Genomic DNA, 27,037 nt, shown 5'->3' on the forward strand with positions numbered 1-27,037 from the left:
AAGCGAAACTCTATACAGTCGTGGAGAAAGTTTTTATGGTGTGGGCTCCAACACCTTGTGACAAAAAGTCCTTGCTGCGATTTATTTGCATGTGTGCCTATAAATTTGTAATAAAAACCGAAATCGACCGCAAGGATGCCATCCGTAACACAGTCATCAGGGAAACAAGTGCGGCTACACGCTTTCTTACCAAAAACCCCTTTTCCAATCCCTCGCTGCCTTCTGTTGTAACTCATTTGACATTATTATGTGAACTTTTTATGGCTGCGAGGGCTCAACGCGACCTTCGGGCTGTGAGTATGTAGAGTTCTAGGCGCAGACACATCAATAAATTTACTTGCATCCCTTACTGTAGAGTGAGCTCTTCCGGTCCTGGGGTAATTATTATTCTGGTTTATGATTTGGTTTTGGCGGCGTCTTCTCTTTATTACACATCTAAGGTGCCCTGTGGTGGTATAAAATTTTTACTCGACTTACGTGCACATATTCCCCTGTAAACTTATGGAAGTCTGAAAAGTAGGTTCAAGTATTATAATGTTTATGGCGAGTGGAATAGTCAATGCGTTTCTCATGTCTGGCAGGGTAGATTATTCTGCAAATCCTTTGTGTTTATTACCATTGCTCAACGGTGATTGGGCTATTTAAACCAAAGCCACAACGTTGCTTAGAAAACTAAAATAAGAATCAATAAGATAAGGTATTAAAGGATTTTCCCTCTTATTATTAAATAGAATATAAAATTATTTAATATAATATTAAAATACAGTCGATAATATAAATAGGTGTAAGAAGGCTGCCGTGTAGTTTCTCTGCATTTTCACCCTTCCTTATCCTCTCATCATCTGGCTTTGTCAGTCTCGTAATACCACACATAAAATTCAAAATCATAAAAAGAACGCAGGCACAGCAGCAACAACCACAGCCAGGATTGGCTTTCACATAGAAAGCAAACTCAAATATTGGCATTGGAAATGCGATTGCTTCCGCTGGAGATTTGCCCATATCTGTGTGGGCTTTCCAAATGCCGTAAATATGTGCACTTAAGGATCTGTGCCTAAGGTTTCGTTTTGTGTGGCCTTATTTTACCTTTACGACGCCAATATAAATTTGTATTTACATTGCAATAATAAAAGCGGACTCGTGGGTATTCAATACCGCACCACTTGCAGCAGCCGCCGGAACGATTTCTGAATTATGGCACTAAAAGTGCACTCAAAGAAGCAGGAGAAACATCCGCTCCTCCACCCGGCAATATGGCGACGTTTTTTAATTCCGCAGATAACAAAGCACTTGTTGCCAAAGCCGTCTCTGTCGCAGCCGCCGAAAGCAAATAGCAAATGGGGCAATAAGCTGGGCTTTTCAGCCGACGTTTGGTCGGGTGGTAGCAGGAGCCGCTCCCCATGAAGATAAAAATCAAAACTTAAGCGCTGTGGGTCGATGCAGCGAGTGCAGTGGCAAAGCCGCGGCAGCATCAGCCAAAGCTGCAACATGCGCTGCGATAACAATTTCTAATAAAACCTCATGACAGCTCATACACTTGGCGCAGGCTACACACAAAAAAATGCTACATTCTATTTGGTATTGATTATAGGGAATATAATATTCGAAATTAGTTCCCTTGTTCGCCATCTAATGCACCAATTTGATTCAATAGCATCAAAAAGTTCATCAAGCTCTATTGGTTTGATGATTTGCTTGGTTTTGGATTCCATCGCAGTGCATTGTGTTGCAGGACTCAATGAGAGGATTATTGCAGAGCTGGGCGTGCCTTGGCCATAAAGTTATATTATTCTTGGTTGTGGAAACCAGGCTAGATCTCAATATACTAGGAAATTGGTATAATGTATAGACAGGGTATGCACGAGCACACATGTCGTATTCTTGATGTAGCGGAACAATTATATAATTGCCTAATTACTCAACTCCAAACGCCTTTCAAGGATTGGACTCGAAAACTTTTAAATTGAGTAGGATATTAAAAATAAGAATGAATTGCATTCAACCAACTCCTGTCTACTTCAGAGGTTTAGCGTGAAATACTTGAACTCGAGTGTGCACAAAGAACGGATTCCCTAAACTTAAAAAACATACGAAAAGATGCCTCCATCTTTTTCTTGGGTTGCAGATTTTCAGCGTAATACTTATTGTGCATTGTATGTAAACTTTTTGAATAGCGGGAAATGAGTGAGAGTAAATTTGTTTTTGTTCCTTTTTTGCAACCAGTTTTCTCGCCTATTTTCCGGCTTCTAAAGGGGTGCTTCTTTTGTTGCCAAGCTCGCGCAATTTGTTATAAGTGGCTACCATCACCCTTTCTCATGCAAAACCACCAAAACCACCCTGCAGCTCTTTTAAGACCCAACCCGTCCGTTGCGTGTAAAAAAAGCGTAGAAACGGCATGAAGTATGCAAAACATTTGCATTTAGCATTCAACAAGACAAACAAAAAATGAAGTGCGAAGCATCGAAGCCGCGGCAAATTTTCCAACTAACTGGCAACCGAAAAAATGGGAGACAGATGAAAAAGGATGCTTAAAAGTCGAAAAAGGGTTGCTTTTGGGTTCTTTTCGGGCGTTGGCTTTTGTGCTGACAAATTCAGGCGTGATAAGTTTTATGTGCGCTTAGTTGACTGTTTTTAAATAGACCCACGGAAGGATCAAGACAAGAGTGGGCGGGAAACGGTCGAAGGCTCCGAGGAGTTTTTAGGCCAAAGTTAAATAATTGATGTTGACAATCAACAACGCAAATAAAGCAGAAGTAGAAGGCGTGTGCGAGGTGCGGAGTAATATAAATGAATAAACGCCTGGGCAGGTCAACGTTATTATCCTTCAAGCGCTTCAAGTTTTGGGCGGTTTTCTTAAATAAAGTCATTTTCCGCTAAGGAGTAAATAAAAATTAATTAAATTTATTTCACTTGATTTCTTCACCTGATAGAAAGACAAATGCTAGTATAAATATTAAAATCTTATTAACCAGGCACAAAGCGAACGTGCTTGGAAAATCAGGCCCAAGCTCAAGGAGACCGAAAGATAAAAATGTGTCAATTGGGAAATCTATTTTGCGGATTTGGGAAAGCACCACTCAATCAAAGGCTGAAATCACACATGCCTGCCTGAACGATGGGGGCAAACACACCTGCCAGCTACGCCGTCTGCAGATTCCCAAACTCCTCTCGTCCACGCATATTTAAGTAAAACTTTGCCGCCATCGACGTAGTTGTCCACACATAAATAAAACATTTGCGGCCTGCGGATCGGGGATGAACCGGGAGATGGATGACCCATTGGCGCAAGATGACAGACAGCAACAGACGCAGAGGATGGGAACAACCGAAAGAAGCCTGAGCTTCAGCAGAAGGAGCAGTAGCGGGCCGGATGCAAGATACAGGAAAATCCCTTTACGAGCCAGCGGAAGTGCGTACAAAATGATACAACCCGACTCCCACCCACGGGACCTCTTCGCCGGCGTTCTGTGTGCGCTTGGTCAAGCAGATACTTCCCCGCATCGGTGTACACCCGCAAAAAAATATGGAGCGGTCCCGTACACTGGAAAACATAATCGGAATAATTAAAAAGTTTTTAATGGATCTTTAAAGCTATGAAGAATTTAAATTTTAATGGAACCCACTCAGATATATTTTTCGGATGGCAATTGATAGACAGCGCAGACTTCTACTGAAGTACTATCGTTCAACATTATTATTATTATTATCGTTCAACTAAAACCGTACAAAAAATGCGTTTCAGGATGAATCGATGTATAGAATATAGATATTTCTGAGTTCCGTTATCCTTTGGTTCAGTGTCGAAACGCTTTTGGGACAAGAGCCAAAGAAAGCGGTTTGGGGATTCCTTCCAAGGGGATAAAGATGAGGATTGAATCGGAGATGGGGACGCCGACATGGCCATTTCAGCATGCAGCAAATTGAAATTGAAATTGGAAGAAGCGAAACGAAATGAATTCTGGGGACGCTAACTGGCCAACCAGCTGATGGCCGTACCCGGCTTCCTGCTGCGAAAAACTGAAACCAAACCTGAGTCACAACGCATTTGCTGGTGGCATAATTGGCGCTTATTTCCTGGACAGATGACGACCTCGTCGTCTCGGCATTTCATCAAATGTTTTTGTGCCTGTCGCTTTTATTGGTCACTAGAGGATGGTTTCTGGGGGCATGGGGGCATATCACGGAGGGGGTGGCCAGCACTGTGATTGACAGCTTGGTGAAAGTTTCCTTCAGACGCCGCGCAGATTATGTATAAATCTCAATAAATTTCAATAAGCTACAAAACTTGCTTCGCCAGGTCTTTTTAGATGCCTTTCAAAGTTTTTATTTTTCACTCTCTTGTATTTTTTATGTCGCTCAAAGTTGTTCTTTCTTCCTTTAATTCCTCTATTTGAGAACCCTCCTTCAATTTTGCTTCTTTCTCTGTTTGGCTAACTTTATCAAATGAAGCGTATTAGGGCTAAAACTTTTAATTGGTCATATGGCTGACAGATTGTGCGCTTAAGTGATTTTCATTCACATACATGTCTACATAAAGTGAAGCTGCTCTTGCGTGTGTAACAGCTAAGTTGACTTTTGCTCTTGTGGGGAGTTAAGGGCCAAATAATTTTAATCGGATTTGGGAATAGGAGCGCCTCCATATAACCGAGAAACATGTTTTAGAATGTCCTTCCTAACTAATTTTTTTTTAGATTCTAAGACCCAGCACATTGGTTTGATTTCTGCCGCAGGATTACTCCCACAAAATCAGAAATCTAAAAATTTAACCCCACAAAACAAAATGTAGCTGTCAGTAGGCAGTCAAAATTAGAATTTAATTCTTGAGCAGCGACTGACTATCCGCTCACAAAGCGTGAAATATGTATACATCATCTTGTTTTTGATAAAATATGCACAAAATGAGATAAGCAGCAAAATCCCATTGGTGCTCATGGCAGCAGAGACAAATGCACGAGCACACACAGGAATTGGAAAGCACGGAGAGTGGGACACAATTGCGTGGATAAACAATCATGGGGGTTTGCTTGCTGGATGGATTCGTGTTAGTCCAGCGTGCCAGGGATTCAATTTTTCAAAAGGAATTCTTGAGCAAGCAAAGCACAATGTTACGGAAGACACCAGTACACAGCGGAGCAGTTTTGTCTAGGTGGAAAGGAGCAGAAAGGAAAAGCAAAGATTACCGAATACAACTGCAAGTAAATTACCATTTAAGTAAATTTTTTATGGCGTCAAACACACCAGCCAGTCGGTTAGCCCTTTTTTGTGGGACTCGACCAAAGACAAGAAAGCCTCGAGAAGAAAAACCTCATTGAGTGAGAGACCGAGGATATAAGGGGTGTAAATTGAATAAAAGTGGCAGAAAAATGTTGTTAAATTATGCAGCAGCAGCAACAGAAGGAGCTGAAGGATCAGCGGTGACTGAAACATCCTTGATGTATTAGTTAAGCTAATTTACTAACATAAAAGGCGAAAGGACGAAATTTAGAAAAGTGTGTTTAAAACCCATCAGCTTTTTGCAACTGTTGCAGCCACAGTAGAAGTCTATACTCGGCGGTATGACTGCGTATTTCTGAGATGTATTTGTTGGTAACACGGTATTTTACCACCTGGTAAATTGTTTTAAAATGTTTAGCCCTAATAATCGGAGTTTCAATTAGATTTCGAGATTATCCGCAGCGTGACCAATAGCGTACACCGCCCAAAAACACACTTGAACCCCAGCCACTTGACGGCTGTGTGTGTGTGTAAGGGTATACTTATATCTAGGAAGCAACATCGTTGTCGGTTAGCTTTAAAGCTAATAGCTGCCACTTCATTTGTGTCAGTCGATGGCACTTCATACGTGACAATGACATCAACAACTACGGGCCACGCTCACGTGCACAAAAAGACGCACAGTGTGCCATTGAAGTGGGCGGGTAGGGGGGCCACGCCCTCAACAAGTTTTCAAAGTCTCCAAAATAAATACACCTCAGCCAGCCACGTGGGATTTGAGCTAGCTGTGGTTTGGGCCCCGAATTTAGATGGATTCCTAACGGCACCAGAATATGCAAAAGTAACAAATTATATGGCACATTTAACTTTCGTGCAATTGGCTGTGAACAGATAACCCGTTTAGGGAAGAAAAATGGATAAGTTTTTACTTAAAATAAAAATAAGCTTACGTATAATTTGCCTCACATCAAACTTAAAAGAGGGTTTACACTTTACTCACTCTACCCTTCAACATTCAAATACTGCATGAAACAGCGTAGCCGTTATTTGCTTTTGTTTATAATTCATGAAATGTAAGCTTATCATTAAAGTGCACTAATATGCGATTTTGCGACTACATGATTTCCACCTTCAAACCCGCTTCAAGCTCTTTTTTGTTGTAGCCTGTAAACGTTAGGCAGCTAATTGAGCAATTTGGGACTTGTTTAGCAAAATGTTATTGAGCTGTTAATTAGTCAAATTAGTTGATGTCAGGCCGATAATTTTGGTTTTGACACATAACTTCCAGGGGTAGCGAATGCAGTCGAAGTATTTTCTAAAAAATTTAATTGTGGGTTAAATAGTTTTTAATGAAAAACACGCAGTGGGACCGTAATTGCTATTAACTCCAAAAAGGATAGATGAGCAGAGGAGCAGAGGAGCGGAAGAGGAGTGGCGCCTTGAAATTAACACTCTTCAACCTAATTTGATATTCATGCATTTCTCATGAGAGCGACAGGGAAATGAGGACGTGAAAGGAAAACTTTTCCGTGGCAAAGTGATGGGCAGAAAATCGTTGGGCCGCCTGCAACGTCAAGGAAAAGTGTGAAAATTCCCCAGCCAGACTTGGCGGCTCGTTTTTTCTGTTCCTGTTTCTCCGGTTTCGTTGATATATTTTTTCTGTTTACTTATTTTATAAGTGTCTTTAACGATATAAGCCCACCGAAAGTCAACTGGGCTTAGTCCTTTGCGTGAAAGACTTGTTAAGGCCTAAATGTAAGCCTATTTCACGGCCTTGTTACACATTTCTTCGCATATAATTAAGAAACAGACGGAGGGAGTTAAACGGGCTGTAATTTTTTTTTTTAATTTTGCGTGCTGTTCTACAGAAATTTTTAGCCACAACGTATTACGACCGTTAATCTTTGTTAATGCCCATTATCGACTTTCCCCGGTCCTCCAATGCATTACCTGTAAGCCTTCTACGGCTCTTTTGTGTCTTTTGGCCGGATCTAATTTTTAAAATCATTAAATCATTATTTTCACCGCCTAAAGCTTTCCCCCTGGAGGCTTTCTAATATTAGGTAAAATTCTGCATAAAAATTAATGTGAAAGACGCTTTCAGTCGTAATTTTGTATGCATGTGTGTTTGGCCTTCTTTCCACCCTCCCGTGATTTTACTTATTTTAATTTGCATTCTTGCCCTTCGCAGGGGAGGAGAATTTGTCACAATTCAATCAGGAGGCTGTTTTCCTTTTTCGGGGGCTTTAATAAATAAATACGAGCCCGAAATTACATTTGGACCCCGAGGGGAAAAACAGGCACTCAATAACTTGCAAGGTGAAATCCCCTTTTCCCCTCTTTGTCAAACCATTCTTTTGACTCCCCCTAATCAACAGAAAATTCACTTTCGCTCGCAAGCGATGCTCATATGAGGAAAATCCAAGACAAACCCGGGAAGGGAGAAAAATATCCGAAAATCCGGAAATAAGAGAGTCTAAAAATGTGATTTGAATCGTTCCCTTGTTTCTTTTTCTGGCCAATTTGCAAATTTGCACAAAGGGGTGGTGTGGAGGAAGCGAGAGCGGGAGAAGAGCGGTAAAGCAAATAAACAGTTAATGCTTTTATGCAAATTTATGCCATTAACACAAATAAGCACAGCCCCAGTCAAAATTTGAAAACAATTTGTCACTCAAAAGTCACTTTTGCTTGCCATCCCCTTCCTCGCACAATTTGCTTTGTCTTTTCATTTGCGTACACCAGCTCCTTTCTTCACGCGTGTGTATGCATGCAAGGACAAAAGCACCAAAAACAAAATCAAAGAAACAGTGACAAGTGCAGAAGTGAAATAAAAAGCCGTGGCGAATGAGCCCACTAAAACCGATGATAATGAAGATGCCTAGTCAGTGTCTTCGCGGTGGAGTGAAATGAGGTGGCGGGTCGCAGGTGGGTGGGGAGTGCCTGTGGCAGTGACAACAACACGGGGCTGCAGAAAACACTGCCAAAAATCAAAGTCACTGAAAATTAAAAGTAATTTGTTTGCTAAAACGCCCAAGACATTAGGAGCTTGCAGGGACTGCGGAAGTGGTGGTGGATGGTGGATGGTGGATGGTCGGGGTTGGGATACGCACAAATTGAAATGTGAAACTCATGCCAAGTGGCATGAAGACGACGACGAATCAACTTAGAGTGGCAGTTATAAATAGAGCTGGTCGTGGTGGTGGTGGAGGTGGTGGAGAAATTAAAAACAAAAATGCACACAATGCCACACGTTTGGGGGGATGCCAATGGAAGTGGTCAGAACTTCTCGCTCTCAATCATCTTAAGAAAATAACATTGCTATGCTATTCCGGTGCAGGAATTTAAAAAGTGGTAGCATTGCTAACCGAATTCCCCCGACTGTGCGTTTAACAAATCAAAGTTTTGGCGCTCACTGTCATTTCTCTCTTCTCCTGCACTTGTTTGGCTGTGTGTGTGAGCTCACTTCTCACTGGCAGCCCAAAAGTATGCAATGAACAAAAACGCATTAATAATTGAGGAGCTCTGGTGCTGCCACTTGGTTATCCCGCCACCCATCTCCTGTTTCCGCATCATGCGATATTTTAATGCATGATATATAAATGGAAATTTCATTTAAATTACATTTGATCTTTTATTAAAGTTGCTGATTAAATTTTGATGTTATTTCTCTCATTTCAGGTGAGTACTGTTGGTCGCGTAGCCCCTGAGCGAGCGAGTAAGTCTAAAGATGCCTATATAAATCAATGCAGCAAATTATGATAAATTATTATTTATTATATGCCAAGAAGTGCGAAAAAGGCGAATAGCAAATCTATTTTCATTAGAAAGACTGCCAGCTAAATTGTCTGTACCCACTGAACTTTTGGCAAATTCATTCCCTTTTTTATTTATTATGCTAAAGTTTGTCTTATTATTTTGTTGATCCGTCTATTGCGCACAAAGTTTGGCATATTTTAAGAACTTCATTATAAGCATGTTCGGGCGTAAGATGATTTTAGATTCAGTCAATTTAACTTGCGATTTCCAAGACAATTTAATCACTTGATAATCTTTGTTAGCCCTTCTTTTAAGTATTTCCATTGAAATGCCTAAGAGAAATTGCTTTCAAGCGACATTAATTTCATATCGACCACATGCAACACAAACCAGGCAGCGGAAGACTTTTGCTTAAATGCTTTTGTGGCTGCCCCAGGAGAACTGAAAAATGCAGTCTCAAACTGGTTTTTATTGCAACCGCAGGAGAGTACAGGAGGGTTTACCATTCGCACATACCATTCGCATTGGACTTGATTGCTGACTTTGCTTCTTGAACTTGGCCAAAGGCAAAAAAAGAGTCGGCCGACGTTCTGTTTGACTTTTGTTTTTGGAGCCTACAGCAGCACGCTAGTGTTTGACTTTGAAATTTGAATGCACCGACGTAACGCGCGGCAATTGTTTTGGCCATAGTGGGAATCACTATGTGGGAATGCGTTCGGTGCAGAAATGGCGCTGCTGCCAGCTTCATTGGGGTCAATGTACGCGGTTCTATATATACAGTTTATGGCCACATGCACGGCATTGATCGTGACATTAATTTTTGGTATAATATCTGGCACAGCCAGTGCAATCAATGAACTGCAAAGTGAACCGTATACACTTATACCTTGCTGGTAATGCTGGTTTTAGTCTGAACTTGAATTTTAACGAGCGGAAAACTTATTTCAAAGTGTTAGGGATAAGGTTGCCATACAATGAAAATCAATTAAACGTAAACTGAATTCGAAAATCGTAAAATCGTAACAAACTGAGTCCCTGTATCGAGCGGTAGCTGGTTTCTAACCAGTTTCCCCGGCGGCACGGCATTTCTGTCTGCGATTTTCGCAACAAATTTAGTTGCAATTCATGAGAAATGTTACGCTATGCGACGAGACAAGTGTTGTAACTTTTCTCATGACCAACAGCGATCAGTCATCTGGCAAGTGTGTTGTAGTTTTTGTGGCCAAAATGGTCAACGTACTCTTCGTGGTCTTGAGAGCCGCAAGTGGTTAGACTAGTCTAGCGACTCTTGTCCACAGGCTGTTGGTCGTGCCTGGTGCTAGACAGCAGGGGAATGGCTGCGTTAGAATCTGCATTCTTGAGAGGTCATTTAAGTGCCCAGTCAGCCAGTGAGTCCCTCACTGAGTGAAAATATTTTGAACACAAATTTTTGCAATATCCAAACTTCCTATTTATTGTTGAATTTCTTGCACCAAATTGTTTATCTAAACATTATCCTATAGTACATTATTTTCTAAAATTATTCTCAACCATTTCAATAACGGGTGAAATATTAAAAAATTAGGAAATATTTTCCGCCAGCATATCCAGTAAAATTGCGCATCAGTTCTCGCTGTGCCGTCTGCTGCGCTGATTTGCCGCCGGAAGTTGGCCAGAGCTCCTCTGTTTGCTGGCCAACTGACTGCTGACTTACCGAGCCATCTGCCGATGCCACTCTTCTACGACTGTTAGGCAACAGCCAAAAGCTTTGTGGGCTTAACAGGCTCTCCCCTTCGACCTTTTCGCAGACTGTTGTCACACATTACCCCTTCGAGCTTCCTGTTGGCCAAGCCGGTCCCTCTATTAGTATAACAGTTGGGAGGTATTCCCAATTCGGTGCGAGTTTCCTAAAACCGGTTTCCTCGCACACCAGTTGCGCATTTATTATGCATGGAATCGTGCGGCATGCCACTTCTTCCTGTTGCTTCTCTGTTTGTGTGCCAAGTGCTTGTGTCCCATGAAGCTCGAAGCTTGCAACTTGGCTCCGTGCCTGAGCCAACCAGCCACATTTCTCCGCCCCGCACTTGCCCTTCGTCTCGATTGCGATCAGTTTCTGTTGCCTTTTCTCTTTCTGTTTTTGTCTTCGTCTGGCTCGTTAAACCTTGGCCTTGAGGCCCTTAAATGACGCGCTATCGACGAAATAACAGCAAAAAACATTGAAGAAAACGAGTAAGAAAATTATTGCAGTGGCAGTTGCCAAACTGGCTTTAGACAGCTTCTCTACTTTTATATTCCTGCCTAGAGGTATTGTTCCCTCACGCAAAATTGTGCCGACTCGATGCGAAGATTTAAAATTAAAGCATTGATCCTTTCCAAGTTTTTAAGTAAGTATTTAAAACAATCATAGTAGTGTGGAGACTTGAAGAAGAATCAATCTCTTTTCTTCGCTAGCCTTTTCCCAGCCTTGTCCTGCTCACGACTCCTTGAGAATGGAAACTCCTTATCTATCTGCAGACTTAGACCGACTGACACTGCTGGGTAGGAATCAAAATCCTGGCTTGACTTGGCCTTCGCTTTCATTCTCTGTCTGGTTGGTAGCTGCTCTGGCTTCATCTACTTCTGTTGCAGCTTCAAGCCCAGGCAAAGCGTCTGTGCCATATCCTCTTATTCGTTCTTGATTTCATATAAATTCATTGTTTGGCAAAAGTTCTTCTGAACATTGCAGCTCATTAGCCGTTAGTTTCATTTAAACCAAAGCACAAATGCACTGGCTGCAGACTCAGAGCAAGCACAATAAATCAGAGTTTAAAAAGTGAAACCAAAAGAATGCAGCCATGGTCTTGGCCATATAATTCCTTCCAATCAGTGCTACCCCTTCGCCCCAACTGCATTCTTTCTTAGCTGCTTCGCGAAGGTCGGCAAAGGTAAACTCGGCTACAGATCCAGCTCCTTATTGTGTTTTCCATTGTTGGCTCCGCTCCTTGCCACTGCCTATCTGCTGCACCTTCTTGATTTCAGTTACCAAATTATTTTCCGTAACGACTTTTGACTGCATCTCTGCTTTTGTACTCAATGACAGTGGTAATCTGAATGTATTTAGATCGTAGATTGTTTACTTAAAAATATATATTAGTAGATTAAAACATTTTAATATTTTTATCACGTATACTAAAATAGTGAAAGTACATACATTTATTCTACATCTATTCTATTATTATACATCTATTCTTGTTTGCCACGTTCTTAGGGAAAATTATTTCCATATTGCCCAAATATCGTTATATTTCAACACATCATTCTCCGTAAATGATTCTTAAACCTCCATTAGTCTCTAAAGTCAAATTATATTCTAAAGTTGCAAACCCATCGCTTATATAGATTTTGTAGGATTTGGTATACCTGCTGAAGTAAAAATATTCGTGACAATAGAATAAAAATTCGTTTGAAGTGTATTTGGTATCAGTGTCATCTCTTTGAAGGACTCGCCAGTGCTTAATCCAAATCTGCTTAGGCAGCCTTCAGCGCTATTCATTCAGTCTGTAGCTCACACTTGTCTCAAATTAGGCATATAACAAGTTTTCTTTTGATGGCTGTACAAAAAATGAGACAAGTGGGGAATGGAGAAGGAAAATGAAATACTTCTGTCAAGTGGCAAACATAATGCTTTCTTCCCAAATCACGCTAATGAAAAGCTCGGGCGACATCAATACCCGGGACTAAGGACTCGGGAAAAACGACGCAAGTGGAGAGGTAAATAAACTTAAAAAGTCCCACTCGATGTGGGTGGCGCTATATTGGGTGAGTGGTCATTCAGTCATTCAGTCAGTCAGTCAGTGTGCCAGGATATGCCAAGTAGTTGTCGCCCACGCCTGGATTCCTTTTGGCCTCCTTGAGCTCGGCGGGTTGATTCTCGACCCAATCCGCTTAGCGAACTTGGCTTGTTGTTGTCCTTATTGGTTGTAAGTGGTTACAATGAGATTATGCTTCATTAAGCGGCCGGGCCAGGACTTTTTGCCTTGCCTCCTGCTCTGGGACTCGTTCGCAAATCATAACGAGCTCTCTGCGCGCCATTAGCGTCACTCTGGCTGGCGATAATAGCCAAAGCACTTGGACTAATGGACGACGTGGCTGCCCTGCTCCAATTGATGCAATTGCAAAATGTTTTCCAGACTTTTCGCCACGCTCACATACAGGTACTGGAATCTCAGATATGCAGTCTGCTTAAATCCTCAGACTCTGCTGTTCACGGTCATGATGATGATGTAGCTGTTGTGGTGGCTGATGCAATGGTAACTCCCGTCCCCTTTTATGCGGCTCTCTCTGATTTCGCCTCGTGATTCCTCCGATTCTTCGCCACAGCGCTGCAAAATGCCTGTTGCCAAAGTTGCCAAACTTGTTTCATTTGCGGTCCAAATATAATTGCGGCTGCGTCGAAACTTCATGCGCTTTATCTGCACTGAGGACAAAATGTTGCTGTAATTTTTATATTATAATCAATATGTTTTTGCTTCTTCTTCATTTCATGTAAGCAACGATACACCATTGCAGTTTAGTAATGCGAATTTGTAAAGGTGTCGCTTTTTGTTCTCTGTGCACCTTCCTTGCTCCATCACTGTTTATATCAGGTTTCTCCTTTGGCTGATGCTGTATTTAAGCCCTTTTTTAGCTGGAATTTCGTTATTGAGAATGTTTCACTGTTTCCCTGATAAAAGGCGTTCATGGGAGATTTCATTGGTTTTGGCTTAAGTCTGGGCTTGGTGTGGAAATCGAAACAGTACAAGCATTTGCGTTGGGTCAAGGAGTGAAATGAGGTTACTCCAAGTAAACTGTTTACTTATTATTGTTGAATCCATAAAAATGGAACATGATTTTGGAAATTCCGTTGTAAATAATATTCGAGAAAAATGTGTGGCTTGGACGACAAAGTTCATGGTCAACAGCACTCAGCACTCAGCAACATGCAACTCACTATTCCCTCTTCAAAACTTAATGTTCCGTGCTCCACTGAACTAGAGAAAGGAATAACATTTTGGGGGACCAGCACTTGAGAATCAATTATCTTGTTGATATCATGACGAGATCAAATCGGAGCTGGAAAATGCGGAAGAAATAATAATTATAAGAACAGACGAGTGAAAGAGATCGCTGAATAAATTATGCTTCCCAGGGAATTCCACCACTCAAGTTGCATATTCCAGCTGCTAGCTTTCGGCAACATGAATTTGAGTTAAAATAAACCAAGTGACAGCCCCGGCTGACTATAATTCTATTGCCATGTGGTTGGAAGGAGCTATAGCTTGATGCGAACTGGGGCGGGCCACCATAGAGGCGACACATACCAGCGGCGAATTATGGCCAAGAGCCACTGTGGAAAGAATGCCGTGAGCCAAGTTAAGCTCAAAAGGAAGCCAAGAGAAGTAGAAGCCAAAGCGGAGCATCTCTTGCAACTTGCATGTGGCTCTGTCTACAGCTATATCATCTTCTCTGTCTGGTTTGAGCGTCATGCAGTTCTGCCGTTTCTCCCATTAATTGCACTCAGGAAAAACGTTATATAACTTATTCAATTAATCTGTAATTATAAGTGTTGTATCGAACATCCCCCGTGATAAAATACGAGTAAATGATAGATACCGAACCAAGCCGAAAGTTTAAGTCTTATTCGCGTTTTCGATAAATATTTAAGTACATTTTTCTTCGAAAATTTTCAGTGCGCAAGAACAAGCAAGCGACCGGCCAAGATAATACTTGGTGCAGAAGAAATATTCGAGTGAATTAAAATGTGGCAAGTTGACTGTTTCGTGCATTTAGTTGCTGGTTCGTTGGCTGACTCCATCTTACCTCGTTCCTTCCTTACCTCGGCTTCGGTCTTTTATTCTTCTATTCTGCTGGTGAGTCGCCAGATTCGCTTGGCTTCCTTTGCGGACCGAAGGTGCAACTTAAAGTTGGTCTTGGGGTGGGACTGGGGCTAGTAAATGCTGTAACCGCATATTTCTCTCCAAAAACATTCGACTTGCACCTGAATGTCGTCTGCGGTCCCAAGAGCTCTTGGTTGTTTCGGCTTATACCTTGGAAACAAGGGGTTGCAGTTGGCGTGTTGCACGACTTAAATTTAAAGGCGAATTTAAAATGAAAAAACAGAGTACTTAATTTTTAATTTGCAACATGTAAGTTATAACATAACTGTTTAGGTAACTCAAGCAGGTCATGCAGAAAGTTGAACTGTTTAAATGCAAGCACCTTGGATTCTTCCTCTTTTTTTGTGTTTTAGGACACAATTCCATGTTCTTTAAGGGTATTTAAGACTGCGACCAATACCGAACCAATGCTCCAATGTGATTCCACCACGATACTCGTCCGCTACCTCGGCGCACTTGAATTGCCAAGTCAACTTCACAGGGAGCTGCTGGCTTTCCTGACTGCTTCTCCCGCAGGTTGGTTGTTGGCCATTCGTAGCTGGGCTCTATCAACTACTCGCGGCTCAGCGTAGCGCTTCCGAGATTGAGATTCATGGCCTGTTGCATGCCTGAGCCATTCGACTAACTGCTACTTCTTCCCCTGCCCACTCCTCTGGCCAACAGCAAGGCGACTTGGCTATCAGAATTATGCGGCTGCAGCGGAAAAACACACATAAATAAGCGGGTACAGGCACATGCTTTGAGCCATACGAACTTATGCATTTTCCTTGAGTCTGGGTCTGGTGTGGGATGTTGCTGCTGCAAAGTGCACATAGTCAGCTTTGCTTGGCTGTACTTCGACTACTTGTTGCTGCAACAATGTTGCTAGCAGTAGGTAAGGAAATCACGTCAACGGTGTAGACAGATTGTTCATCCAATTGAGCAAAGTTTTATTAACAGCGTGGTCGTACCATTTTCGGTAAACAATTTTTATGGCTTAATCAAAAGTCTGCTTGAAATTTGTATTTTTGTTGCCGCGCCTTGTGATTTTATTCTTTCTGCAGGTAAGCTGCGCTCTACAAATCCTTAATGTTCTTATTTTTCTACTGCCCATAGTAATTTCAACAAAAAAACAAAAAAATAACGTAATCGGGGCTAATACGGGTTTATACTGAAGGGCTGGTCCAGGGATAAGGGGTAAGCACAAACGCAAATCATTTAACGGGCCCAGCTTAGATTGGAGCGCATATTGTTTTATATGTGTCCCCGCGATCCTTTTTCGCACAAAAAGTACACCGGCAGAAATGGAGCTGAGGTTCACCATTTTTAATCAAACTGAAATAGAATTAATTCTTTGCATAATGGGTCTTGAAAATAATATAGAACAAAAGGACAATATATCGTCCTTTCATACAAAATTAATCTAGGTTCGTCGTATGTTTAAAAATAAACCTAAAACATCTTGCCCAGTGCAGAGCAATGAAAGTTGCCAGTAAATTGCGCGTAAATCCCATAAACCGTTTACAACTACAACAGCTCTCATCGCCGTCATCGATGACGATGCTGAAGCCAATGCTGTTGCTGTGAGCCCTGTCGTTGATATAGCCACAACTGCCGCCTGCAACAATAACCAAACGATTTTTATGCACACAGCCATTGTTCCGTCGTCGGTTTTAACGCTCCTCTAAAACGTTATTTCTATCGGAGGGGCTGATGATACGCCGAATCAACCAGCTGACGAAGCTAAATCCCTCGATTTGCTTTACGCTTAAAAGTCCCTATAAAAATGCAGCAAGTACTGTAAATAAAATATACATTTATTAGTTAAAACACAGAAATGAGATCTTGTTGTATTCCCCCTCCAAATCAATCGACCTATTCCCATACTGCCGAAAGTTAAAATGCATCAATGATGTAGCCTGTGTGTTTGATTATATTTTGTACATCCTTAGAGGTTGCTAGTTGCTTGAGATCCTAACATTTTAGGGTTTGAGGACTATTATTTTGTTATTGCTTTTTGAATTATTATCTCATTGGTTCACCCGTAGAGCAAAATCAAAGTTGTTGTGAAGATTCGTAAGGGCATTCGATTTTTTCCACACGACCCTTCAATTTTATTCAAAAGCCAGCGAGGAGCTCTCTGGATCCGTTTCCGTTTTTCGCAGAATGATTGGGAACGTAAGACGTTGAAGAAATCGCTTTCGAGCATAAAGTTGTATCGTCTGTTCCGGTACGACGAAATAATTGCCCAAGTATTCGTGGAAGAATATAAATAAATGTACAATTATAATTGTTTTTCGGACAATTGCTTGAGAGCTTGAACAATTATTTTGCAACGCCACGGCAAGGTATTTTATCGCGATCTTTAATTGTTTCGTTTAACAGCCTAATCCTTTTTCCAAAGCGATTTGCGATGAAATACCAGCGGAGAATAATGTTATCTGCTTTCTGTCTCAGCAGAAAGCTCTAGAAGGGCTTTTACCTAACAGTCGATGGCAACCCCGCAGCTTACTGTTGAATGACACTACCCCTTACAACAAATCCATTCGGCGATTTCCCCTCATTGGGGGTTTGCCACCCTCCATCAAACTGCCGAAAGCACACTTACAACCCCGCATACCTACGCATAATTTTCACCTTGGCGTCATGCGCTCTGCCGACGTTCGGAGTCGCGTCGGCTGGTGTGCGTCGGGAAAGATTTTTTCGGCTTTTCCGGTTCGCTTTCGCTTCGCTTCGTCAGCCTTGGCCGAGCTTTTCGCTTTTCCGAACTTCGGTGTTTCCCGCTACGTTTTGCGGGGTGGCAAATGCTCACCTGAATGCCGAGCGAGCTTCGGTTTTGTGGGGGTGTTTTTGAGCCACCCCCTTTTGCCACATTTCCGAAGCAGGTGTAACAATTATTATTTTCTCGTTGATTTCGCTGCCGACGTCGTTTTGGCCTTTTTTTTGGTACTCTCGTAGCTGTCTGCCTCTCGCTCAAACATTTTGGCCCTTTCGCTTGCACCTTTGGCGTTTGGGTGGCGCACACGCATGGCGCATGCATTTGCTGTCTCACGTAGAAGTGCTCGTGTGCGTGAGTCCTGCCTTTGTGTGTGTGTGTGCCAGTAATGTTACTGCAACAATTGCTGTTACAAGAACAAAAACTAAAAATAGGGGGTGCCTAGGAGGGAGACAAACTTCGGGTAGTTTCTCCCCATTGCCACCTCCACTTGCGATCCTCAAAAGACTTATACGAACAGGCTCAAAATATATAATGTATAACACTGCGTATAAGTGCGCGTTGTGACCCGCTGAAAATAATTACTTGTTAATTGCGCACCTGAAAAATTCACCGAGACGACGAACTATACCCATCAGGTAGCAGACCAACGGCTGAGAGAGTGAGAGCGAGTCGCTGAGCAGGAGAAGGGAAGGCCAAAAAGGTGTGCTACTGATGACTCGTTTTTATACCGCCTTTTTTCGGAGTCTTCGCTGCCAAGAGGAGAAATGCTGCTCACGACGGTCGATTCCGGCAGCGTTTCGTGGCCACTCGTATCGGCCGCGTTCGTTCTTTAAGCCCGAGTCCGGTTCATGGGCCCACTGTTGCTTTATTTTGGTTAGCACGCGTCGCCGTTCTGCCGCTGTCGCTGTCGCTGCCGCTGCCGACGCAGCAGCAACAGATTCAATCCCGACAGCGACTGCAACTGCGGCAGAGGAATCGGCGTCCGACTCCGAAACAAAAAGGTATATTACCTTAGAATGCCATTCGTTCTTACTTCAGTCTTCGTACAGTCTTTGCTTTAACCCGTTCCAACTCTGTCCGCCGCTCAGCTCGTTGGCTCTCTATAGGAATCAAATCGAATCACCTAGTATAACAGCAGCAGTAGCATCAGGTCGGTAGCCCACGTTGTTCCCCGGTTTCGTTCCGTTCAGCCACCATTGAAAGTTGGCGTCGCAGTCGCAGTTGCCGTCGCTGCCTACGTCCAAACCAACCACCGCCACCGCCACCGCCACACGCCTCCGCCAGCGCCAGCGACATCCTCTCTACCACCGCTGGTAGCACCATCAGCAGCAGTAGCAGCAGCAGCAGCAGCAGCAGCAGCAGCAACAGCCAGCACCAGAACACTCTCACACACTCTCCACTCACTGACGAATTTCAATATCCAAATCAAAGTCGGGTTCAAATCGAAAACAGCCGCAACAGCAGCAACAACGCCTCGCAAACAGCACGCGGATAATGATAAAAAGAAAATAACACGCGCAGTTCGCATCCAGTGCCCGACTCGAACAGATCACATCAGTCCAGATCCCAGTCCCCGAGAATATTTTAATCGAAGCTTCAAAAATTCACTAATTGAAAAGTAAAATCGACTCGACTCAACTCGACTCGACTTCCGGCTCCGTGGTGTTTTCACTTTTCGCGCGTGTCAATCAAATAAAAATCTTCACATATAAAACTATACATTAATTTTCGTTTCCCAGTGTCTTTATCGCACCTTGCGCTTTCTGAAATGTAAGAGAAAATAATAAATAAACAGCAAGAACATAACAAAATAAAGAATATTTTGTGCTCACAAACGTAATAATTTAACAATAAGCGAAGAACGAGCAAAGCGAACATAAAACTGCTGGCAAAAGTTCGTTGCTCGAGAGCCGCTCTCCAATTCTTGGACCGCTGATATTTCCTATAGGCCTTGGCAACAACAAGTTCTGAGCCATCATCAGTCTTTGCGTCTCTCGCTTCTGTCCTCTACGTTTAAGCCAGACATAGGCTAAGAAATTTCAGAACCGGCAAAACCAAGAGCGTCGCCACAAAGAAACACGTTTTTGTGTTTGCAAGCCCACAAAAGAGTCGGGGGAAAAAAATAAAAACGAAAATAAAGGAAAGGAAAGAACACGAAACGAAGACCGAAAAAGAAAGACGAAAAACAAAAAACAAAAAACAAAATAGCAGGCAAAAATTCATAGCAGGCAGACGTATTCCTCTGTTAGCTCCGATTCGAGTCTACTTCTGGCCATAAAACCTTATGGCTCGCGTTCCAATAGGCCGCACACAATCAGCCGCAGTCAGCATAGACGGCATCCTCTTGGCCACTTGTCGCTGCTGCTGTTGGCGTACTAAGTACGCTTTCATATAATTCCCGTAGTTTATTTTTATTGTTGTAATTACACGTTGGCGGAGTGCTGGGGAGACAGCGATCGGCCCACGCAATGCTTCACGGGCCTGAACTCTCTCCACGCTTCTTACCTGTTTTTGCAGCGGGCGGCCGTGTGACTCAACAGCAAAAAGAAAAGCAACAGCGGCACAACAAACCGGTAACGCTAAAGAAATTTCGTGCGTGTTAAACAGAATCTAGCGAAAGAGAGAGACCGGGGCCCCGCTTGCCTCTCCGCCTGAAAACGTGTTCTTCACAACTCACAAAAAGTTGTAAGGAATTTCTCATAAAAAAGTTAAATTATTTACACACTTGAAGCGCACAATAGAGCACAAAATATTCAGAATCGCAAAATATTCCATGATTTTTTTTTGCCTTTGTTCCAGAGCCATAATTACAAGACCCGCAAGGACAGCAATAAACCAAACAAAACTATTTATTGAAAATAAAAACAAGAGAGCTCACCACAAAAAAAAAAAACCAAAAACTTCATCCAACTTCAACGACTCTGACTCGACACTTGATTGGTAATAAGAGCAAATTATTATTAAATACTTACGTCCATTGTGTTTGGTTTGGTTGTTTCTTATTTTGTGCAGTGCTATTTTTCGTTTTTTCATTGATAGTCACTTCATATGGTTTATTTCCTCGATTTTTTGGACCTTCATGTTTGGCTTTGAATTGGCAAGATAATATGCGAAAGTAAAATTTCAAATTTAATTCCATTTATTTATATGAATTCGATTTTATTTCCTGCCATTTGCCCCACAAGAAAATAATTACACAAATTTTACAAATCTCTTGACCAGCAATCAGAAACTGACAAGTCCCAGCATAAATGAAATAAATCTAGAGCTAAAGGCAACCAAACTCCATACGTACTCCGTGGTATTTTTCTTAGCCCAATACAATCCCTCTCCGAAACCCGCCCCGCCCAAAAACCCATCAGCCATCAACACTACCGAATAGAATTCATTAGGAAATTAAAACTGAAGAAAACAAAATAATAACAAAGTAAAACAACACAGAAAGGCACAAAAAAAGAAACAGGCAAAAGTGGTGAATTGTTGCTAAAAAAAAATTCCAGTCGGTACGAAGCAGTATTTTAAATGATATATACGAGCTAAGTGTAATAAAGAGATATTTACAAGAAAAGATCCTGTTGAGAAATACACGATAGAATTGCAAATTTTATAGCAATTTATGAATCAAAATATATATTTGGATTTTCTGCTGTTAATTTTGAGCGTAATTTAAAAGGGAATTTAAACTCCATATAAAGGTGGCCGGAAATCAATTAACAAAGCCGACTACAGAAAAAATCAGCACGAACAAGAAATCGGAAAAGGTGATAGGCAAATAAGTCGAAGGAAACGACGATAGAAAAGTGAAAGAATGAAAGGTTGTTAAATTGAAAATTAAGTATAAATATTTACAAGGAGCATAAAAAATCCGTTTAATAGCTACATATCAGCATCAAAGGACGGCAAACAAACAATTAAAAAGCATTTGAAAGAATTTTCAAAGAAAAGGGAGAAATCAAACAGAAATAGAAGGAGTAGTTATCTAAATATTAATGCTACTTAACAATCAAACCAGCCCCCAAATTAACTCCAAAGTAAAGCAGAGTTAAAATAGCAAATTTTAAATAGTTAAATCCTGTATTTGCCGACTGACAACGGTTGTATGAAGGCATAGAAAAGTCAATTTGTAATTTGTAAGCAAGCAGTGTCAATCAGAGACTATCTCAATCACTTTCAATCGACTTTAAAAATAACCACTGACCGACTTTCCTTGCTTCGACTGCTCTATTATACAGTAAGGGGTTAACGATTTTAAGGGAATAGGTTTAAAGTGGGATCGCCGGGTCTAATCAATGCCTCGATCGACAAGAAATCGCGTTTTGACAATCACACGAAATTAGCGTATTTCATATACACATCAGATATAGCGCCTACGCGCGTAATATAGGATTTATATACATTCTTCTCTACATCATATATTTATAAAAACAAAAGTTTTTCTAGCCTAGGCACTTTACAGATCCTAAATCGAACCTCTGTTCTATGACAATCTCTAAGACAACCACTCTACTCCAGAAAACTCTAAGGCTTAAAATTAATTAAAGCGGTCTTTACAATCTACAATCATCTTACAATCAATCGGAACTTCAAACAATCTTTGAACGGTTTTCATATCTCTAAATACATATTTATGAACGTCTAAAATATTATTCAACCGCAGTAGTGATATTTAGCATATTAACATTTTTAATAACACTTTAAAATACGCTCAAAATCAAAATAAGAAAAGGGATAAATAAAATCCTGTTAGCTGATTGTTTTGTTTATCGACTTAGCGCAGCAACAATTTGCGTAAAGCTTTACGTCACAATATTGGTATAAAAACATCGAAAACTAATTCAATTGGCATTATATAGTAATTATAAGCAGAGTTCATATATTCACCAAAACACGAAAACCAACAAACCCTGTGCAATTTCCTTAAAATCAAAACCTGTCAAGAAAATACCAAAAATAAAGAAACACAAAAATCCGATACTTCAAACGCGCCAAAAAGAAAAAAGCTCACGAGTAACAACCAAGTGCTAAAACTAGAAGCGGAGAAATTTAATCAACATTTGTTGCCAATAAAACTGTCATCATTGCTGCGTTAACAGAAAACACGGCGTCAGCAGCGATTGCAGCGCTCAGTATCAGCAGCAGCTCTCAAGCGTCGCTTGCCGTCAACGCCCCCGCCACGCCCACACCGCCGCCCGCTTCGTCCGTGGCAGGAGCAGCAGCAGCTACGGTAAAGAACGAGATCGTTGCATCTGATTCGGCCGAATCCTCCCCTATACAAGATTTAATAATGGTAAGCGCCGCCAAAATCCAACTACCGAATCTTCACTCGATCATCCAAAAATCGAATCGAAAAATTAGAACCGCTAAACTAACAGTCAAACCAAAATGAGTCAGAATAATCTTGATCAGAATAATCTTGATCGAAAAAAGTGGCAAGAGTTCTACTAACTAAAAATATATATCAAACTTGTACAGTTTACTATGCAAAAAAAAAAAAAAAAACAATTATATGCCTAAATTTTATTTTGTTTAACTTTCTCTGCCATAATTAATCTATATTGCTAGCCTACCTAATATATTTCGAAAAATTTCAGAAGTTTTTAATGTCAATGGGGGAGATACAGTTAACCTTTAATTTTAAGTTGTACTTAAGTTAATTCATTTATTTTATCTGGGGAACTAGTTTTACTTCTAATGCTCATTTTACGCCTTCCTCTGTGATCGTGTATATAGTTTATTTTTAGATTGCGTTGCCTACTTAACCATTGACATTAAAATCTAATTAAACGAAGCTGAAGCTCACCTCATGATTTGGTCACAAAAACTTTCACAACTTCTTTGCTTAAGCTGTTCTTTCAAGTGACCACGTTGTGAGCGGACCTAGATCTTTTACAAATTGGCCAAATCTTTGTGCTACTGCTACTGCTTCTGTCTCTGTCTCTGTTACTGTCTCTGTATCGGTCTTTCTCTGCCTATGGTTCTAATTGTAGTTTTACCTATCCACTATCCACTGGTAGCGCTCGCTGAAAACTATCACTGCTATCTCTCTCACCTGATTTCTTTATCTAAGCCTCAGCTCTCGAATCACTCTCTTTAGCTCACTTTTTCTCCAGCCCATGAAACACGGTTTTTATTTTAGACGGATAATATCGAAACAGTTCAGAACATAACAAACACACTTTATTTGGTTCCGATTTGTTTTGTTTTTTATTTGCGGGGATACAGAAGATCCAATTCAAAAACCAAACTGAAACCAAAACAAAACAAAACCCTCGCCAAAACCAAATACAACAAATAATCTAAACCCACCACGCACAGCAAATGCAATTGTTGCACGCACCGCCGTCCACGCATCCGCATCCACATCCGCATCAGCATCCGCAGCATTCGGCAGCCTCAGCCGCCGCCTATCAGGCCATGCAGGTGCACCAGCAGCAACACCAACAGCAGCAACAGCAGCAGCAGGCGGCCGTCTTTCACCACCAGGTTGCAGCCATTGCCGCCCAGCAGCAACAGCAACAGCAGGCGCAAGTGCAGCATCAGCAGCAACTGCAGCAGCAGTTCCACTACCAAGCCCAGGCTCAAGCTCAAGCTCAGGCGCAGGCCATGCTGCAGACGTATATGCAGCTTCAGGTGAACAGTGCTGTAGGCGTGACCACCGCCCCCGCCCCCGCCACGCCTACCAAACCGGTAGCCGCCCAGATTCCGGGCGCGATCTCCGGACCGATTGCGGGTCCGGTTCCTGTATCTGTGCCGACACAGTTCTTCACGGCGCCGAGCACTCCATTGACCATCATTCCGGCGGCGGCGGTGGCGTCGTCGGCCATGTTCGCTACCGCGGCCACGCCCACTTCGGCGGCCACCACTCCGACCAACAATGTAAATAATACAGTTAATCTATCAGCCGTATCTAGAACTACTACCACTACTACTAAGCAGCCGCAGGCAGCGGCGGATGCAGTCCTGAGCGCCGTCGGCGGTAATGTTGGCGCTGCAGTGGGTGGTGGTACCATATCCTCGCTCCTGGGGCCAGAACCACTGCCGATTATGCCCCACCACTTACCGCTGGCCAGCGTTCGGGGCTGCAGCAGCGCCAGCAGCGGCTGCAGTTCTGCATCTTCTGATTGTTCTATGCCATCGCCAACTTCACTACACTTATCTTCTCCTAAAAAGGTTTGTGTGTTCAGTAAAAAAACTCTATAAAACAACTCTCTCCTCAGTTTTCTTTGAGTTTTCCTCTACTCATTTTCCTATCGAGATGTAGATAGTAACCGTTGCCCGCCCACTAACACATTTTCTCATGCTTTGCCTGACGTTTTGGAAACCTTACAGTTCGTTCATGCTCACTAACTCCTAGTAACCGAATTTTTCACTAAATCACTCACCGCAGTAGCTCATTATGTTGCCTTTCCTCATTTGTTGTCGTGCTCCTAGTCGTTGTCGTTGTATTTGTAGATGTATTTCAGATTTTATTGATTGATTTGTTTACAATAAATTACTTAGTATTAAGACCACTAAGCTAGTAATAAATTAATATAATACATCTTCACAGACCCATTTTACAATTATCGATAATTTCTCGTTGGACAATCCTTGTTTTTCACATTGCACACGTGTGTTGTTCACTAGGAAAAGCATTATCCCTTATCTACATCTTGTTTAACAATAAAATATAACATTTTATTTGCGTAAATCGAAGAGGCTCAGACTTTCAATGCTTTCCATTCCTCTGTGAGAGTGTGAATTGAGGGATAATTAAATGCCAATTATGTGCAATTATATATAGGTGTAGAAAACTGACCCTTTTTCTTGCCTTCCTTTTAGGCCGTTCTTATTGGGCCACGTCTGCTGAAGGGTCGCTTTTGGGTTGTGGGTAAATTGCGCGCAATAAAATAAAGTGCAACCGCTCGCCCAGCTGACTGGCATACAAATTAGCCTCGGATCAGGGTGCTATATTCGACACAAATTAATGGACTCAATCTCAACTTTGTTAGAAGTTCGTATATTTTGAAATTTCGTAAAGGAGCAAAATGAAAGTTTGCGAAACATAAAAATGTCCTGGAATTATGGTTGCTGTTTCAGTGGGTTTATTATTTTATCAGTCAAACTATCGCGTTCAAGGAGAGCATTAACCGCAATTGTATGGCCAGCACTTACGCTTTGTCCTGGCCTGGCCAACTGTTTTAGTTCACCTTCGCATACTCCCGCTTTTGGGCCTGCCCTCCCCCCGGCGACAGCATGTAGTCCATATTGATTAGTTGGCGTTGAAATGTCGCTGCAATTTGCTCGCGCAAAATGCAGCGCGAAAGGCATAAAGTTGTACCTCCACGTCACTTACTTCTGGCACTATAAAGGCCGGTTTTGACCCGCTTGCTCCGCTTTCAGTTGTATTTCCCCAGCCGTGGACACAAGTGAAACAAACGTGCCATGTACTGTGAGTCTATGGTGCCAAAGTGCCGCAGTGCCACAGTGCCACAGTGCTCCGCGTACGGTGTTGCGTATCGCCCATCGTGTCCCGTATCCTTTGTGTTTGGCGTCCGAGTGCGTATGTGTGTTCCATTAGTTATTCTAACAGCCAAGCTGGCCAAACGGACGACCAACGTCTGCCACATTTATTATCGATTTATCGTGGCCAGAAACTCCTTGCTCTGCTACTGCAATTACCCCTCGACCCTCATTAATGTTTAAACTGTACTTAAATGACTCTATTATGTGCTTCCCCTTTTTACACACCAGCCGTCCACGTTAAATTATCTGTAATTGATTTTGTTTAACATACGCCCCTACGATACCTAACACCCCTGCCCTTATCCATTAGCCAATTTAAATGTTGATTTTAGTCTTTCGCTTAATTTTCGTGCGATTTTCCATGTGGCCGTCATTAAATGCAGTCATTCGTTCATGAAAGCATTTTGTGATTAAATATTTTTCGCATCGATCCCCTTTGCATTGGCTGTGTGTAATTATTATTGTTATGCGGCAACAAATACCGCTGTTTTGTTTTTAGTAATTATCGCAAAAACGAAATACAGTTATATTTTAATTTATTTGTATTTTGTATTTATTTATGTGGCTCAACGAAGCTATTCCTCTTTTTCCACCTGTTCTGCTCGTGGTTGCAAATATTTTTGTCAGCAGAAACAAGGGCAAACAGCTTGGAAACCGAGGCGCCTGAAAACAACCCCTAGGTGCTAATAAAGATCGCGAAAGAAATCCTGCCAACCGCACGATAAATAAAGATATTGACAATGAAACATGAAAGATTCTGCAGCGAGGGCAAATAGAAAATTGCTGAAATTAGGAAGTGTGCTTGGGGATTCGAATAAACAAGCTGGACGGCGGCAACTGGAAAAGCGTGGGAAAAGCGGTCGCAAGTGGCACGACCTCATCAGCGAGCTCGCTTTGAAGTGTTGAAGTCAGTCAGCCTGCACTTCTAATAATAATCCGCAGAACTGGCGGCCCTCGGCAAACTTACGAA

At 42.0% G+C, this 27,037-nt stretch overlaps 1 protein-coding gene and 1 long non-coding RNA gene across 13 annotated transcripts in view; one reads left to right on the forward strand and one right to left on the reverse strand.

Moving 5' to 3' along the window:
- The window catches only part of LOC6555371 (polypyrimidine tract-binding protein 1), a 156,801-nt gene that overhangs the window by 53,850 nt on the left and 75,914 nt on the right, over nt 1-27,037 (forward strand). For 2 of the 12 annotated variants that reach the window (XM_026977700.1, XM_026977712.1), the window contains exons 1-3: nt 18,565-19,332; nt 20,362-20,502; nt 22,416-22,849. The exons of 5 other annotated variants lie outside the window; for them this stretch is intronic. In XM_026977700.1, coding sequence (XP_026833501.1) covers nt 22,847-22,849 — 3 coding nt within the window. In that variant the 5' untranslated portion in view covers nt 18,565-19,332; nt 20,362-20,502; nt 22,416-22,846. Of the gene's footprint in view, nt 1-18,564; nt 19,333-20,228; nt 20,248-20,361; nt 20,503-22,415; nt 22,850-27,037 lie in introns of those variants that run through there. 5 more of the 12 variants (XM_026977701.1, XM_026977705.1, XM_026977709.1 and 2 more) reach the window with 5 other exon arrangements.
- Nucleotides 17,772-18,414, reverse strand: LOC113563942. Its single transcript, XR_003407714.1, has 2 exons — nt 18,191-18,414; nt 17,772-18,130 (listed from the first exon to the last, which is right to left on the reverse strand). It is a non-coding gene; the product is annotated as an uncharacterized LOC113563942 (long non-coding RNA).

This window comes from Drosophila erecta, unplaced genomic scaffold, assembly GCF_003286155.1.
Source record: "Drosophila erecta strain 14021-0224.00,06,07 unplaced genomic scaffold, DereRS2 tig00000000-arrow-pilon, whole genome shotgun sequence".
NCBI classification, from domain to species: domain Eukaryota; kingdom Metazoa; phylum Arthropoda; class Insecta; order Diptera; family Drosophilidae; genus Drosophila; species Drosophila erecta.